At 39.4% G+C, this 17,460-nt stretch overlaps 4 protein-coding genes across 4 annotated transcripts; 2 read left to right on the top strand and 2 right to left on the bottom strand.

Annotated features, from left to right (window-relative positions):
* The first annotated feature begins 1,421 nt into the window (after window positions 1-1,421).
* On the top strand, window positions 1,422-4,405 carry LOC122663105. Its single transcript, XM_043858810.1, has 3 exons — window positions 1,422-1,975; window positions 2,461-2,523; window positions 4,285-4,405. The coding sequence occupies exons 1-3, from the start codon at window positions 1,422-1,424 to the stop codon at window positions 4,403-4,405; spliced, it is 738 nt and encodes a 245-aa protein (XP_043714745.1).
* Window positions 4,406-6,152: 1,747 nt separating this feature from the next.
* LOC122663104 (tetraspanin-8-like) lies at window positions 6,153-10,739 on the bottom strand. Its single transcript, XM_043858809.1, has 4 exons — window positions 10,696-10,739; window positions 9,318-9,462; window positions 7,239-7,409; window positions 6,153-6,467 (listed from the first exon to the last, which is right to left on the bottom strand). The coding sequence occupies exons 1-4, from the start codon at window positions 10,737-10,739 to the stop codon at window positions 6,153-6,155; spliced, it is 675 nt and encodes a 224-aa protein (XP_043714744.1).
* A 120-nt stretch (window positions 10,740-10,859) lies between these two features.
* LOC122663103 lies at window positions 10,860-11,864 on the top strand. Its single transcript, XM_043858808.1, has 2 exons — window positions 10,860-11,443; window positions 11,681-11,864. The coding sequence occupies exons 1-2, from the start codon at window positions 10,860-10,862 to the stop codon at window positions 11,862-11,864; spliced, it is 768 nt and encodes a 255-aa protein (XP_043714743.1).
* Window positions 11,865-14,590: 2,726 nt separating this feature from the next.
* LOC122663102 (uncharacterized mitochondrial protein AtMg00810-like) lies at window positions 14,591-15,283 on the bottom strand. Its single transcript, XM_043858807.1, has one exon. It carries the CDS (start codon window positions 15,281-15,283, stop codon window positions 14,591-14,593), a length of 693 nt encoding a protein of 230 aa, XP_043714742.1.
* Window positions 15,284-17,460: the final 2,177 nt, after the last annotated feature.

Below are 17,460 nucleotides of genomic sequence, written 5' to 3'. Positions count from 1 at the left end.
TGCCACTGCGGGGTCTAGGGAGGGTCATATTGTAGTTATCAATGCTGAGCTTTCCTATTCTAGAGTTATCAATGTTGACAATATAGTCTTTCCTATTCTACATTGTGAATATTTTATTCCCTATCAACTCTGGTGTTTCCTAAACCAGAGAGATCCCTTGTAATATTCAACCATTCTATATAAATAGAGATCCCTTGTAGTGTTTCCTATTCTAGAGTTATCAATGTTGACAATATAGTTTTTCCTATTCTACATTGTGAATATTTTTTTTCCCTTTCAACTATGGTGTTTCCTAAATCAGAGAGATCTCTTGTTATTTTCAACCATTCTATATAAATACAATAAGCTCTCTTTGGAGAGTGTAGATTGATTCCTAAGTTAACAACAAGAAAATGAAAAGATAGAAGAAACTAAAAGGTTTTTCAATCTTCTAAAGTTTTTAAAATATTAATTTAAAAACCAACAGTACATGTGTGAATGTGTGCGTGTGTGAGAGAGATCACGATCTAATTCATTTCCACTAACGATAAGTTTGTTAACATTTTTACCAAAGGACTCTTCTCCACCAGGTTCAATTTCATTAGACACAAGTTGAAGATTCACAACTCCAAATCTTCCACTTGAGGGGTTGTATCAACTAAAGATATCGGCCAGCCTAGCATGCGTAATCTTGTGCGATCTCAACGATCACGCTTTTCATTCTCAGCACCATCCATAGTATGCATCTTCCTATCATTGAGTTACCAATGCTGAGCTTTCCTATTCTAGAGTTGTCACTGTTGACAGTATAGTCTTTCCTATTCTACATTGTGAATATTGTATTTCCATTCAACTCTGGTGTTTCCTACACCAGAGAGATCTCTTGTAATCTTCAACCATTTTATATAAATATATACAATAAGCTCTCTTTAGAGAGTGTGGATTAATTCCTAAATTAACAAGAAGAAAATTAAAAGATACAAGAAAATAAAAGGTTTTTGAATCTTCTAAAGTTTTTAAAATATTAATTTAAAAATTAAGCAACAGCACGTGCGCATGCCTGCATGTCAGAGAGAGATTTACTTCTTTTTTTGTCAAACGGTTTCTCTCTCTCCTCCTCAAAACAAGGAGGCAGAGGTGTCTTTTCATATGGAGAGAAGAGAGATACACTCATGGGATCTTTTTCCCAATTTTGAATTATTTATGATCGTTTATCACTAATCGGATCCCAAAAGAGGCAAAACAACCATTGCACCCCTTACGAGAAAGTGCCTCAGCAGTAACCCAAGAAACCACCTTCCGAAAGCCCATCTTTTGAAGAATCACACACCATCATCTCTATAAATTAAAGACTAGTCGACCCAAAGTGGCAACATCTGAACTCAACCCATCGACTGTCACCCAATTCTTACAGCCTCAAAACCCATCTCATTTTCTTACCAATGGCCTCTTCTGATGTTACCGTGGATGAGCTCACATGGTTTCATGGCATTGATAGAAAGATATTCACTATTTTAGTGATCAACCTTAGACGTGACATTGCTGAATCTATAAGGGTAGTTGGCCTATGGTTATGGCTAGAAGCGATGGGGTACCCTAATATTATCCTCTCATTGCTCTCAAGCACCGAACCCTTCATCGAGTTGGTGGTAAATGAAGCTATCCTATGCTTGAATACCATTGACAATAAGGAGTACTCTCCGTCTAGTACTGAGATCCCTTACATGAAGAAGCTTATGAACAGAGACATTTCTCTCTTATTCATTCATGGCCAAAGGGTCTCTGCAATTACTAAAATTTTACAGTTTGTCTCTGACATTGCACCCAAAATATTTGATGATATTCTGAAGAAAGCAGTAAGGCATCAGTCTAGAGTAATGGGTTCTGATGGTTCGGATCAATCCAGTGATAGTCATCCTGATGTGAGGACCATATTTATAACTTTCGCTAGGGGATACCCTATTTCAGAAAGTGAACTTAAGGACTTCTTCAACATGTTCGTAATCTCTCTCTCTCTCTCTCTCTCTCTCTCTCTCTCTCTCTCTCTCTCTTACATTCTTGAGTCCTACATCGGTTGCCTTGTTGACGTGTGTTTATAAGACTTTGGGCTCTCACTTCTATCAAGCTAGCTTTTGGGATGGTCTCTTTTGGAGTCTTGTAACATTGGTGGTTTCATTGACGCCATCTTCTACGATTGACTATTTGGGAGGGGCGACCTAGAGGGGGGTAAAAGGGCTTCCTGACAAAAAGGTCAAAGTGAAACCGTCTCTCTCCCTCAAGTGGGTCGATGAGGACGTTGTCGTCTAAGTGTGGGGAATTACACTCTTGAGTACCATATCGATTGCCTTGGTGACTTAATGTTTGCTCATAAGACTAAGTCCTGTAGCACACACTCTCTCTCTCTCTCTCTCTCTCTCTCTCTCTCTCTCTCTCTCTCTCTCTCTCTCATTACTGATCCCTGTTTTGGTTTGTGGAGTGCAGGAATTACGGAGAATGTGTAGAGAGCATCTATATGCAGCCAGTAGTACCTCATTCAGAAGCCAAGTTTGCTAGGGTGGTTATTAGATCATATGAAACCATGCAAGCTATCCTTAAAATGCTTAAAGGAAATGGCGATGAAGAAAAATTTAAGTTATGGATAAATGGCAAACATGCCCAGGCCAAAAAATATGTCTAATGACGATGAAGAAATAGGTCTCCAATAGATGGCATAGTTACTGGATGAACAATAAGCCATCGTAAATGAGAGGCTAAGAGTTTATATCAATGGATCAGAAGTGGTTTAGTATCTTAGATTTAAATGGGAATAAAGATTCTCTCTCTCTCTCTCTCTCTCTCTCTCTCTCTCTCTCTCAATTAAACCCAAAGAATGCTTCACTGTACCAAATTAACTGAATAATTTTTATAGGATATCCATGACCGAATACAGATATCCCTAAATGGATACAGATGCGATTGAATTCGGACTTTCAACCATCCGTAACCGAGTTCTCAATTGATTTGGATCAGATAAATTTTTTCCTATATTATTCGAATATCCGTAAACGGATACAGATACCCCTAAATGAATACGGATGCAAATCAAATTCGGATTATCGAATATCCGTTGACATCCCTACCACCAACCTGATACTTGCCTTGCTCATACAAATTCCATTGCATCACATGGTGTAATGGAATTTGTTTCATTTCCTTTTTAGTAAAAAACTTTTTATTTGAAGAGGTCATTCAATTCAGTTTTAAGCAGAAAAACTCGAGCACTTTGCGTCAAAAATAGACAAAAATCATGATGATCGATGCAATGATTGCTTAATGTGCTCTCCTCAAATTCTTTTTTTTTGAATGTTTTTTGAATTTTTTCTTTCCTTTTCTTGACATCCAAACATAACCTTAAGACGACCCAACTTGCTTGGGCAACCTCGCTTCCTCATGCTCATAGTTTTTCAATAGGAATTGAACAATACAAAGAAGAAACCATGAAGTGAAAAAAAAAAAATGAAAGTAGAAAACAGAAGGAACCAATAATATGTACTGCGTGAATAACAAACGTCGTTTAATCATTGGAAGTTGTTCTTGTGGCAACTGATACACCATATTTTACCTACCCAATCCGAGGATGACACGTGGAATGGTTTGGATTCCAAGAAACCAGTCTTCGTTCAAGACTAATGAGACCACGTGCATGGCAGTTATACTAGTTTAGACACATCAGCAAGATCAGTTTTAGAGAACCCTGATAGATGGTGGCTGCTAACCACTACCCACGTGTAAAAAGAAGATTCCAAACCCCTGGAAGAGAGGAGAAGATCCCCTCAATGCGAATATCATATACCAAGAATGACGCAACCTCGGGAGGAGGGAAAAAGCCATTTGGCAGCTCTATTGTAACAAGATTGGGGGGGGGGGGGGGGGGAAATTCTATAAATAGGGGCCCTTGTGCCCCATGTAAAAAAAAAAAACTCAAATTCATTCACAATCAAGTCATTCCGGTACTCACTTGATAGAAAGAGAAATAAAGCAATCGAGAAAGTTTCAAGAATATCTTTCGTTCTCCAATACTATTTCCATTCTTAGTTGGAGTGTTGCAGAGAGGGAAACCAAGCCGTTTTCTTTGCGCAACAGCAACCAAACCACTGGCCATGGAATCTGATCAGCGCTCTTGCTCCTCTTCCCCTCCCTCCTCCATTGCTACACTCTGCCAGAGAAGTTGAAGTCGAACTCTCAGAGAGGAGAAAAGTCTTGGGGATCAAGAGCGGCAGAGAGAGATTCGAGAGTGTGACTTATATGTTGATCATTTTGTTGCAGAGCAGCAGTGGTGTCGGCCATGGTTTCTGAATTGGAGCATTGGAAGGATGTTGATGTTGAATTCTTCGAAAGCAGAAAAGCCTTTGGATCAAAAGCTGCAAAGAGAGATTCGAGAGTCTGAGTCCTGGGCTGATTAGGTCATCGCACAACACCAGAAATCTTTGCCATGGTTTTTGTTTCTTCACTTCTTAGTACTTCGTTCTTCTTCTTGCTTGCTTTTTGCTTTTTTTTTTTTTTTTTTTTTTTTTTAAAAAAAAGCAAAATCAATTACCTTTGAGAACCCCGATTTTGCTCTGAGTTTTCGGAAGAAGAGGAGAAGGGAGCTCACAGTGTATCGTCAGCAATCTGGTGGAAGCAGAGAAGAATGTCGGTGATGGAGAGGATTTGGGAATTTTGGGGATTTCTCCTAAACAATCTGAATCCAACCCTAGGCAGATGAGAGGATTGGGTTTAGTTTGAGTGAAATGGGTTTGGGTTGATGTGTCAAACCGGTCGGGTGGGTTTGGTTTGGGGTTGAATATGGTTCAAACAGAATCTCATTAGATTTTCAAAATATTTTGAATTTATTCAATATCATCTGTTGGATGCTGGTCAGGCCAGGTGGCGCACTGTGAGATGTTGGAAGTAGGACAGAAGTAGGAGCTTTGGAAGTAGAGGATCTGGATCCCTAAGGAAGCGTTTGGTTGCATAAATCTTTTGGATGTGGTCTGATTGTGGATGGTCATCCACTTGAGTTACCATTTGTTGAATCGTAATTCTAGAAAATAAACTGTTTGGTTATCATGATTCTGTAACGTGATTCTTCCTGAAAAACTGTTTGGTTACCCTGAGTCTGTTAGTTGGATTCACCTTGAATCTACCTGAATAACTGTTTGGTTACCCTAAGTCTGTCGGTCACTAAACCTTACATTTAAAAGTATAAGACACATTAAGCAAAAAAAATACGATTACCATATTAATGTTCTCAAATAATTAATTAAATCCAATTACCACCCAACCCTATATAACCTAAAATTATTAATATGCCATTGCTATGTGTGAGTGTGAGCTTAGGTGTAGGGGCAGCAAGGGGTGGGGGTGAGTGTGTGCTCAGGTGTAAGGGCAACACGGGGTGAGGGTGAAAGTGTCAGTGTTGTGTTCGGTGTAGGGGTAGCAAGGGGTGGGGGTGAGTGTTTGCTCAGGTAAGACAACATAGAGGATATGACTCAGTATGACTTAATAGCTTTCATTTAAGTAAAACAAAAGTTTAGATTCCCCCAAGCCTCACCCTATTCTAATGAGTAAATCAGTTCACTTCAAGATAAGAAATTAAATAAGAAGCTACTGCTACATGAGAGTCGTGATGGAGTCGAACCATCATCTCCTGGGAACAAACCCAGGTGCTCTTCCTCTTGAGCTAAAGACTCACCTACCTACATAACCATGTCACAAAAACATATAGCAACTGAACAAAAGCGAAAAAAACATTTGAAGCCAACCCACAGATCCAACATCATTTTACACCAATATGCAGAACCCAAAACAAAAACAAAAACAAAACTAGCAACAACGGAATTGGTCCATTCGGGTTAAGGTATGCAGCCTTAACCCGCTCCCTATCACAAAAGAGACTTTCCAAAATTTAAACCCGCAACCAACAGTTATCCCCTCAACCACAGACTGAAACAATAAGAACAGTTGTGTACACCAGGCAGATAGGTATAACTCTGGTAATATATGATGAAATACCAACAGATAGCTATACAAAAAAACATATCCATGTATCAATCTACTATGAATCAAATGAAAACCAGAGTAAAACAAATCAGCAAAATATGCTATCTGCATCTTCTCCCTCTATAGCAATGTAACCAGATCAGATTAAGATTCTATGGGTAACCCTTATATCTGGGATAAGAATTATCCATCCTGTTGTTCCTGAAAGCACAGCAACCAATGGTGTAGACAATGACAAGGAAGATGAGGAAGATGATGTTGACAATGGCAACCTTCTTCCACTGACTCTTTATATTTTGAAGCACTCCACCCTTACAAGACTGGCAGTTGTAGCAGAGATCATTTTCATTGTTGTTCCAAGCTGTGTAGTCAGAATCAGTGAAGGAGGTTGTGTTGCTTGGGTTGGTCCATTCGATTAGAGTCACATAGGTGAACTTACATGAAGTTGGAGGCTTACAGCAACCAGACTGCAGATCACATGACCAAAAGAAAAACCAAATAACACATTAATTTCAAAATGTCACACCTGAAGTTACTAAATCACAAAGAGAGAGAACTAGAAGCATAATTCCAGTGAAATTTAGATGAAGACTACAATAATAAGGCAGGTAAACAAATCTAAAGCCCCAAAGTTTTGAAATTGATGAAGATTCCATGATACCCACATGTTCAAAATCTAGCAAAAACACACACAACCCGTTTAAAAATTTCTACCAAAAGTTTCAGAAAATTCAATGTCCCATCATTTAATTAAGGCTGTGATTCGAATAGAAAAGAGATGCTAAAAAGACACCAAAGCAAACAAAAAACCCAATGTACACTTATTTAACAGAGGTTTCTGGTGGTTACTAGATCTAAAATTCTGAACAGATCCAGATCAGAATATCAGAATCACCAACTACGCATTTATTTTAAGAGAAAATCCTAAGAAGATTAAGAGAGAATCAAAATGCAGAACCAAAATCAAGTGACTGAACACCCTTCTTTTGAAAACCTATTTCATGTTTCAAAGACAAACGATTGATGAAAGAGAGATCAAGAACTCAAAAAGAAAATCCCAAAAGAGTATTACTCAAAATAAGAGCAAATCTAGCATATATTATAAGGAGAAGAAAGTCAAGAAAGAGGAAACATTACTGAAAGCAAAAACCCTAAGAACTCAAGAATGAGAAATATAGAGATAAGTCAGTATTTCATATCTGAATCAGAGACAAGTTATTGCTATAGAACTGGTGTACGTTCTTGTTCACGTTCTGATCAACGAGACTCTTGCAAACCTTGCTATCAATCAAGCAACTCTTAATATTGTTCCAGTTCTTGGTATTATTAACCCTCTTCTGCAACCAATTAGAATAATCCCCCAACTTAAACTCCTTATAACCTCTCTCAGAAACAACCTCTCCAGCACCCTTGTTAGTTACAACGAAAGCAAAAATGGTGAAACAGAAAAGAATGCAGGTTGCAATTCACTTGAGTTTGTGAAAGAGAGCAGAGAGGAAGCGAGAGAGTCTGAGAGAGAGAGAACGCAGGTTGAAGCCATGGATGAACAACCTTTGTTTCCCTAGGTCGTGAGAGAGTCTCGAGAGAGAGAACACAAGTCGCGATTCACGATTTGTTTTTTGATTTGGGGCAAGAAGCTATCATTCACTTTTGGATGATGGTATTTATACTAACCCTAGAATTTGTAATTCATATCTGAGTTCACCTAAAGAGGTAAACTCAGATATGGATCATATTTAGTGTAAAAATCAGAATCATGCAATTCTTGTAATCCATTGGAATTAGGCAACCAAACGGTTTTATTAATTTAGAATTATGGTCCGACAGAACACCATTCTATTGATTTACGCAACCAAACGCTTCCTAACACACCCACATGAAGGACGTGTTTAACTTGTTCTCAGGTAGTGATCCGGACTCAACCCCTATCCAATCTCCCACGTCCCATGCATCCGATGACCCTCTGGGCAACAGTGAAAATGGCCCAGGCAAATCCTCTGTGTTGCACCCTCCAGCTCCTCACTCATCTGTGTACCTTGGGTATAAATAAAATCTCTCATGGCCCCATTGGTGTGGGGAAATCCACTCAATTATATCGGCTCTGAGAGAATCCTACACAAAGGGAAATTCTATCACAGCAAAGTAGGAAAGAGTCATATAAGAAAAGTACAATAAGAGATTGAAACAAAATAAGAAAGCTAATATTTATGCACTGTTGGCCCTTGGTAGATCATACTGAATCCACATGGATGGGAGAGAGAATATCTTTGGATTTACTCCCTCAAGGTGAGGCTTGGAGACTTCTAATCTTCAACTTGTCCCTAAAAAAATTGAATTGGGCGATGCTTAGGCCCTTGGTAAGGAGTGGCGACTTGGTCCTTAGTGGAGATAAATTGAACCTGAAGTTCTTTATTGGCCACTTTAGCACGAACAAAGTAGAAGTCAATCTCCACATGTTTGGTGCGCGTATGGAATATTGGATTAGCGGATAGGAAAGTGGCTCCAATGTTCTCACCACCAAAGTACATGAGCTACTCTTATTGGAATGCCAAGTTAGCCAAAGAGTGAGCACAACCAAGTGAGCTCCGCACAAGCATCGAACAACGCCTTATACTCGGAATCAATTGAAGATCGGGCAACTGTGTACTGCTTCTTGGACGCCTAAGAAATGAGATTAGGGCCCATGTAAATGGCATAGCTGCCCATAGACTTTCGATCAGTAGAGTCATCAGCCTAGTTTGCATCAAAGAAGGCCTATAGGGTCTGTGATTGGGATTTTGAAATGAAGAGCCCATGAGTCTTGGTATGCTTGAGGTAGCGCAATTTGCGCTTCACCATGGACCAATGTGTTAGAATATTTTATTCCTATTCTATATTCCTTCCTATTTTGTGGGTTCTATTAATTGTGGCAACTGCCATTTCTAAAGGGTTGGTCTAATAAGGTAGATATGCAATAGCTTAGGGTTTCCAATATGGAATGGCTAGTGTAGGTTCACAGATCACCGTTAGATCTGTAATAGGAGGATCTATGGTTATCTGTATAAAAGGGAAGCTAGGTCCCTCCTTTAACTTCGATCAACACATTGTAACACCACTCTGTCGAAATGGAGACTGAAGGGGTTCTACCATTGAGCCAGTGCTAAAGGGGAGATTAGAGGAGAAGATCCTTGCTTCGAAGAAGACTAAAGTGCTATTCCATTGCGTTCTTCATCGTCTCCATAGATCCGAAGGAAGGTACGCTCCCTAGAACGAATCTGTCACATATTGGATGTGTTCTTGATCTGTCTATATGCAATTCTGTTTGGATTTACTCTTACACAATGATCATCTGTTGAAGCGTGCATGAACTGACAAGCATGATTAACTGATTCAGGACTTTCTTCTTCGCTGAAGGAGTGGATTCTTTCCTCCCATGCCTTTCTTGGTCGGACCAACCCAACTGGCAATTTCCGACAAGTTTTTCTGAATTTTTAGCACATGAAGCAGAACTATAGGGATGAAATAAAAAGTGTTTCTTACAATTACGCCCAACAGCCCACTTGAGCAATTTGCCATTCTCCCATTGATTCCTATGAATATAGGAAACTTGTATTTCTCATTCACAAATCCATCTTTGTCTATGCCGCTAACTCTCAGTTTGGTTCAACTTCTGGTTCATTTTGTTACTAAAAATGGAGGGGGAAACTCAGTACCAAATGACATCAAGCTGCGTCAGGGTGATGTACTGTAAAGCACCAACAATGGAACGATACCTAGTAGGATCAGGGAATGGTGCACTCCCTGACTCTGAGGCTTCATAGTCGTAGCAATTGGCGTCTAAATGGGTTTGCAATTAGTCATGCCCGCCCTATTCAAGAGATCATCAATGTAACTGGATTGAGAAAGGAGGACACCTGTGGGCTTGTAAACCACCTCAACTCCAAGAAAGAAACTAAGTGGACCAAGGTCTTTGATGGAGAACTTATAAACTAGGTGTTGTAAGAGGGAGGCAACAAGTGAAGATTGGTTCCCTGTAAGTAGAATATCATCAACGTAGACCAAGATATATGTAGTATTAGTACCCTGACCAAAAATAAACAACGAGGGGTCGATTTTGGAAGCTCGAAAACCAAAGGCAATAAGAATTTGGGATAGCCGATGGAACCATGCACGGGGTGCTTGTTTGAGGCCATATAGAGACTTATGAAGTCGGAAAACATGGTCAGGATGGAGTGGGTCCTCAAACCACCCTTGTGGCTGAGTCATGTACACCTCGTCATTCATAATGTCATGGAGGAAAGCGCGTTGGGCACATCAAGTTGTCGAACAGGCTACCCTTTGGATAACGCAAGAGAGAGGACTGTGCGTTGTGATGAAAATTTTGTTTTCTACTCCACAAGTGACAACAAAAGGCAAGTATGTAGTGTTTGGTCCGAATGATGTGAGAGTTTATGATACTACAAGGCTATAATTGGTCTGTAACTGGAAAACATATAATTCTTTTATTTTATTTTATTTTTTTTGGTATGAAGAAGTTTATTAAGGAGAAACATGCTACAACTCAAGGTTGGAGAGCGGACATAACTCACGCAACCAAGGAGAGGAAATTGGCCAAACTGTCTACGCGTTTGAATTATATGATCAGAATTCTTGGTTCAAATAACCAAACGGTTATAAATCTGCCCTCAAGAGGCAAAAGCAAAACAACCATTGCACCCCTTCTGAGAAGGTACCACAGCAGTTAGCCCAGAAGCCACCATCTGAAAGCCATTTTTTGGATCACACACCCCATCGTCTATATAAATTAAAGACCAGTCGATCAACCCATTGATACTCCCCCCCCAATTCTTACTTCCCATCCCTCAAAACCCATCTTGCCAATGGCTACTTTTGATGTCACTGTGGACGAACTAAAATGGTTCCATGGCATTGATAGAGACATATTCACTGTTTTAGTGATCAATCTTGGCCGTGATATTGAAGAGTCAATGAGGATCATTGGGTTTTGGTTATTTCTAGAAGAGTTAGGCCATCCAAATATCATCCTCCGCATGCTCTCATCTCCGGACACCGTCATCGATTCGGCGGCAACTGAAGCTGTTTTATGCCTAAATTGCATTGACAAAGATGAGTCTCCGAAGATTAATGAGTTCCCTTCAACTAAGAAGCTTATAAATAGAGACATTTCTCTCTCATTCTGTCCTCATATTAGGGTTTCTGCAGTTTCTAAAATTTCTAAGTTTGTCTCTGATTTTGGACACAAAGTATTTGATGATATTGTGCAGAAAGCAATAAAGCATCGGTCTAGAGTAAGAGATGGACAAAAAACTGGTTTTGGTATGATGGGTACCTCAAGCTCTGGGTTTAGGCCTTATGGTAGTCATCCTGATGAAAGGACCATATTTGTAACCTTCGCTAGGGGATACCCTATTTCAGAAAATGAACTTCGAGACTTCTTTAACATGTTAGTAATCTCTCTATAATTTCTGTTTTCCTTAATTTGTTTCTTCTATGATATATAAAAATAGGATGGGCCTTGGTGCAATGGTAAAGATTGCTCCAACAGTCTCTTTGTGAACACAAGGGTAAAGGTACGTACATTATCACCCTCCCCAGACCTCGCAGTGGCGGGAGCCTCAGTTTAATTTTTATGATATAAAAAAACTAACATTTTTCTTTTTTTTGGGTTTGTGGAGTGCAGGACTTATGGAGAATGTGTAGAGATGATCCATATGCAGAAATTATCTCCTAATGGACAAGCTATGTGTGGTCGTGTGGCTTTTAGATCATATGAAACCATGGAAGTTATCCTTGAAGGTATGGACAAGGAAGAAAAAATGAAGTTTTGGATAAATGGTAAACATGCTTGGGCAAGGAAATACTGATGGGGGCATATTGGATGGGAAGTGGTTTAGAATCTTAGTTTTATAGCTTCATCATTTTGATGTAATTTTTAGCCTCTCTCTCTCTCTCTCTCTCTCTCTCTCTCTCTCTCTCTCTCTCTCTCTCTATATATATATATATATATATATATGTGGGAATAAAGGTGTTCTGACATCTCTCTCTCTCATTCATTGTTGAAGAACTAGGGCAGAATAGGATGTTAGAATCTTTTAAATGTATATCCTGGAGTAAATAGGATGGTTAGAAATATGGGCAACGAGACATCTGTGAGACATTACATGATAGGCCATCCTATACTATTGATCTCTAGAATGGATCCAATCAAGTACCTGTTCGAAAAGATAGTACTAGACTCGCTCGATGACTTTTGTTGCTATCAGAATTCCACATCAAGTATGTGATACAGAATTCAATCAAAGGTCGAGCAATCTCCGATCGGTATCATCTTTCAGTGCATCCCATCCCTGAAACATACCGTTAGAGGACGTATTCTCTAATGAATATGTTTTAAATTTAGAACTAGAAGACACAGAAATGATCTGGCGGCTGCTATTGGACGAGTAGCGAACCATAAGGGATGTGGGACTCGTCTAGTATTGATTGCACCAAATGGATCCCATATTCCTTGGGGGCAGTTAAGCTAAACTTAAGGCCATATAAAAAATATGTCGACATTTTGGCTAAAGAATTCAAAGAAATCGCCTTCGATTACCTGCAAAGAGACTAACTAATTCATCAATTTTTGCATCCATGGTCAAGATGGATCCAAGAGCAAAGATGCAGCCCTTTTCGATTGAACAACGACATCAGCCAGCATACTTAAATGACATCCATACCCTGTCATGGCTTGAATCCATCAAAACAATTTTTTTGCTGAAGGTCAGCAAGAATTGAATAAAACTACAAATGAAATATACAGTTAATTTTCAGGCATACCCAAATGATTACAAAAAACCAACTTAGACTAGGAAGCCCCACCTTCAGCCATGGCATCAGCAGGAAACTACCCAGACTAACTAAACAACTTAAACTAATTATCTTGAGAACAGATTCTGCGGCCTGCCTTGCACATCCCTCTCCAGTTCGTCTTGAATAAGAATAGGGATAACAATTGAAGTAGAGAATAAACCCTATTTAGCCACATCTTTCACAAGGAAATCCGCTACTGGATTGGCTTCTCTAAAACTATGAGTAATCTTTCCAAGAGATAGAAGACAGGAAATATTGAAGATAGATCCATGATTGAGTAACGAACCAGGGGATCGACTTCCTGTAAATGACGCAAACCACAGCTGATGAGTGGCTCTCAATCCATAGGTTCCTCACACCTATTTCCATGGTAAAACCAATTCCCTGGACCAAAATCTCAATTTTCGCAACATACATGTCATACACATCGGCACCAGTTCTCCTTGGATTCCAAGCGAACACCCATCAATATTTAATTTTAGCCTTCCATGGACTGGCTTACACCACCAAACCTCTCCAATTCGTTGAGGTGGAGGAGGAACTGAAGGGATGGCCAAACGATTCACATATAAAAGATCTAGAACAGATCTTACTGGGTCATTGAAGTTAACCCCCAACTCACTCACTCTTTCAAAACAGGATTAATAGTATATGGAGCATATTTTCTCCTACCTTTTTAAGGGAAAGCAACTTTGACTTCCTTTTCCACCATTGGAGAAAATCTATAATCAACGTGACCCTCGCATAAATGCGTGGATGTTGGCTAAAAAGATCCTTAGACTAGGGTATTATTGAAATACGATCCAAGTAAAATATTCCTTTGGCGTCCACAAGTAGTCATGCACCCACTTGTTGTGCCCTTTCGAGTGTTACAGAATTTTGCTCAGACTCGAAACAAACTTTGTAAGGGAATTGGTAAAACAAAAGATGTTAAAGAAGAATACTTGTGTTTTGTATGGAAACTGTTAAGATTTGGAGAAGACATGAAGAAAGGTTGAGAGACAAGAAGAAGAAGGACACAAGGATTTACTTGGTTCGGTGGTGAATCACCTACGTCCAAGAATTCTCTACTTGAGAGAAGAATGTATTCACTTACCTTTCTTCACTTCTCCTTACAATATTTAAAATCCATTCTTTCCATAACCGATGGATTTATTTTAGGGATAGGATTTGAATGAAATCCTTGATTTTGGTGAGAATAAAATCTCTGATTATGGAGCTGATAATTAGGGGGAGACATAGGAGACATATCTGCCCTCTTCCCTTGATATTTTGAATTATTTCCATTTAGGAAATTGGCATGTGTTTTGTGTGTAAGCTGAGCATTGGGAGAAGATAAGCCATGAGTCAGCACTAGCTTATTTTGAATCGTGGTTCCTCTTTGTACCATGGTTCCATGGTCTTGGTGACCATGGACCGATTTGAAATCTTCCTGTGTCATAACACTCCCCCTCAAGCTCATGGGGTTGGAGACCACTTTGAGATTGCTTATGATGGCCGCAAACCGTTGAGAGGATAGAGGTTTGGTAAACACATCAGCCAACTGATCTTTGGTGGATATCTACCGGACAGTTAGATCTCCTTTAGCAAATTTGTCTCGAACAAAGTGGAAATCAATTTCCACATGCTTCGTCCTTGCATGAAAGACCAGGTTGGCACTTAAATAAGTTACCCCTATGTTGTCACACCATAGAGTAGGGGCATGTGGTAAATACACTTGCAGTTCTTTGAGTAAAGATTAGAGCCATGTTACTTCTGCAGTGGCATTTGCTAGAGCCTTGTATTCAGCCTCTGTACTGGATCGTACAACTGTTGATTGTTTCTTGGAGCTCCAAGAGATGATGTTGTTACCAAGGAATATTGCATATCCACCAGTTGATTTTCTGTCATCTGGACTCCCTGCCCAATCAGCGTCAGAAAAGGCTGATAGTTCAATCTTTGCATTTCTGTGAATTTTAATTCCATGGGAAATTGTTGATTTGAGATATCTCAAAATCCGCTTGACGGCCATCCAATGTGTTGTGCTGGGGTTATGCATATATTGACAAACCCTATTGACAGCATTTTGAATATCTGGTCTTGTGAGAGTGTCATATTGTAGTGCTCCTACTACACTTCTATATTGTGTAGGATCCGTCATGGGTTCCCCACCATATTGACTGAGAGTGGTTGAAGTGGCTGCTGGTGTAGAAACAGACTTACAGTCTAACATCTTTGTACGGTGGAGAAGGTTGTAAATGTATTGCTCTTGACACAAGACGATCCCATCAATCATCCATTCGACGTTGATTTCCAAGAAGTAATTGAGTCTCCCCAAGTCTTTGATTGCAAAAGCCATACCGACTTTGTGCAGAAATTGTTGAAGTAAGGCATCACTAGTCCCAGTGAGGATGATGTCATCCACATAAATCAAAATATATATGGTTCCCATTGTCTGTATTGAGATGAAGAGAGATGTGTCTGTTTTTGAAGCTCGGAATCCATTTTTCAAAAGAAAGGAACTTAGCTTGTCAAACCATGCTCTCGGGGCTTGTTTCAAGCCATACAAGGACTTGTGCAATTTGCAGATATGGGTTTGATAGGAGGGGTCAATAAAACCGAGCGGCTGCTTCATATATACATCCTCTTTCAGATCACCATGCAAAAAAGCATTTTGCACATCTAGTTGCCGTACTGGCCATCCCTTGGAAATAGCTATGGCAAGGACCAACCGAATTGTGGTTGGTTTGATGACAGGACTAAATGTTTCATTGTAGTCAATCCTTTCTTGTTGATTATATCATTTTGCTATCAAACGGGCCTTGTACCTGTCAAGCGAATCATCGGCTTTTCTTTTTGTGCGAAAAACTTATTTGCAACCGATCACATTCATATCATTGCGGTGGGACACAAGCATCCAAGTTCCATTGTGCATTAACGCATTAAATTCATTGGCCATAGCTTCACACACACAAACAAGAGAAAAGAGTGAGAGAAGAGAGTAAGACACATAGAATATCATCTCTAAAGTGTCAAGGATGTCTTTTATTTATAGAAAAGAGATACCCTTAGAAACACCCATCCAAAAAGGTACAAGAGATGTGTCAATGAATTCTCTTTAGATGTCAAACAGAGACTTGAGTGCAGCCGCAGCCAAAAAACAAGACACACACACTTGTCAACACCGTGTCTTGCATCACCACGACCCAACCCAACTCGGTGCACCGGTGTGTGAAAATAAAGCCTAAACCCTCAAAGACAAGAGAGCATAGTAAGGTCATGGAGCCTGCCCTTTTAGTTCTCATTCTAATATATAAGCATCACTTCACTCTCTTCCAAATACATTGTGTGACTAAAGATTTCTCACTCATTTGTCTTGTCAAAAGCAACATCGGAAAGGTCTTAGGTTCAACACTGGAGACAAAACAAATTAAAAGAAAAGGAAGTATTTTAAAACTTAATTTTTGTTTTTAAAATCCATTTAAATCCAATAGAACTCTATTATTTATTGTGGCAGTGGAGGAGAGCTAACTAAGAAATGTCTACCATAGACCTAGAATGGTGACAATCTTGTTTTTCATTCCACATGTGACAGCAAAAGGCAAGTAAGTAGTAGTTGATTCCAATTAGGGATGTAAATGAATAGTCAAAATCCATTTCCATATCCCGTATCCGTTTAGCACTATCTAAACCCGTCCGAAAGCTAAACGGATACGGATACGGATAGGCTATAGCTCTCCGAAAAACTATATTTACATGTAAACAGATAAAATATTCGATCTGTATCTGTGTCCGTATCCGTTTAGCACTATCCATGTCCGTATCCGTTTTGCCAATAAAAATCAAAGCCAAAAATGCATTTTGGTAAATAAGATTGGGGTTGGCGTTCTCTGTGGGGGAGTGTAGCCCATCCGTGCATGGGCCAGTGAGAGCATGTATATTGGCATCATGGGGGCAGGATTTCTGCCTTCCATAGGAGATGGAGCGATACACTCCCTCAAAGAGAACTTTTCCCCACAAGATTGATTGTTCGATTCTTTTGTCTGTTAAAAAAAAAACGGTGCTTCAAGAGGATAATAGTTGTTGAAGTATCATCTTCGTTTCTCTTAAAACAAACATGGAATGATACATAGATGATTTTATGTATTCACGGGCGTGTTAGAGAGAGATTCCATCCTGACATAGGATCACGTGAAATTACCACTTAGTCCCACTGAACTAAAAAATCTCATTCAATCAGATGCTCTTGCACGCGCTCTTATTGACCTCTTGTGTTGGTGCAGGCTCTACACGACCAGACAAAGATCTATTGCCCTTTAGATTTATATGATCAAAATAAGGGTGTAAATTAAATCAGTTTGGAATTGATTATTCGGTTCGGTTCCATAGAGTGTGGGTGTGTTCCAAAACCAAATTGGTTCTGAAATTCAATACTCAAACCGAACCTGCTCGGTTCGATTCGTTTGGTTTCAATTTTGGAATTCAGTTCTTACATGGTTCACTTCTAGTCCCTATTCTCGGTCCATATACTATAATATATTACACTATAATATTATATTACAATATAGTCGTATATAAGATCTAATAATAATATTAGTAATATATACTATAATATATTAGTATTATAAT

The sequence above is a fragment of the Telopea speciosissima genome, chromosome 5 (assembly GCF_018873765.1).
Source record: "Telopea speciosissima isolate NSW1024214 ecotype Mountain lineage chromosome 5, Tspe_v1, whole genome shotgun sequence".
In the NCBI taxonomy this organism is placed as follows: Eukaryota; Viridiplantae; Streptophyta; class Magnoliopsida; order Proteales; family Proteaceae; genus Telopea; species Telopea speciosissima.
The sequence above is the reverse complement of the archived record's forward strand: the minus strand, read 5'-3'. Positions and strand labels throughout refer to the sequence as shown.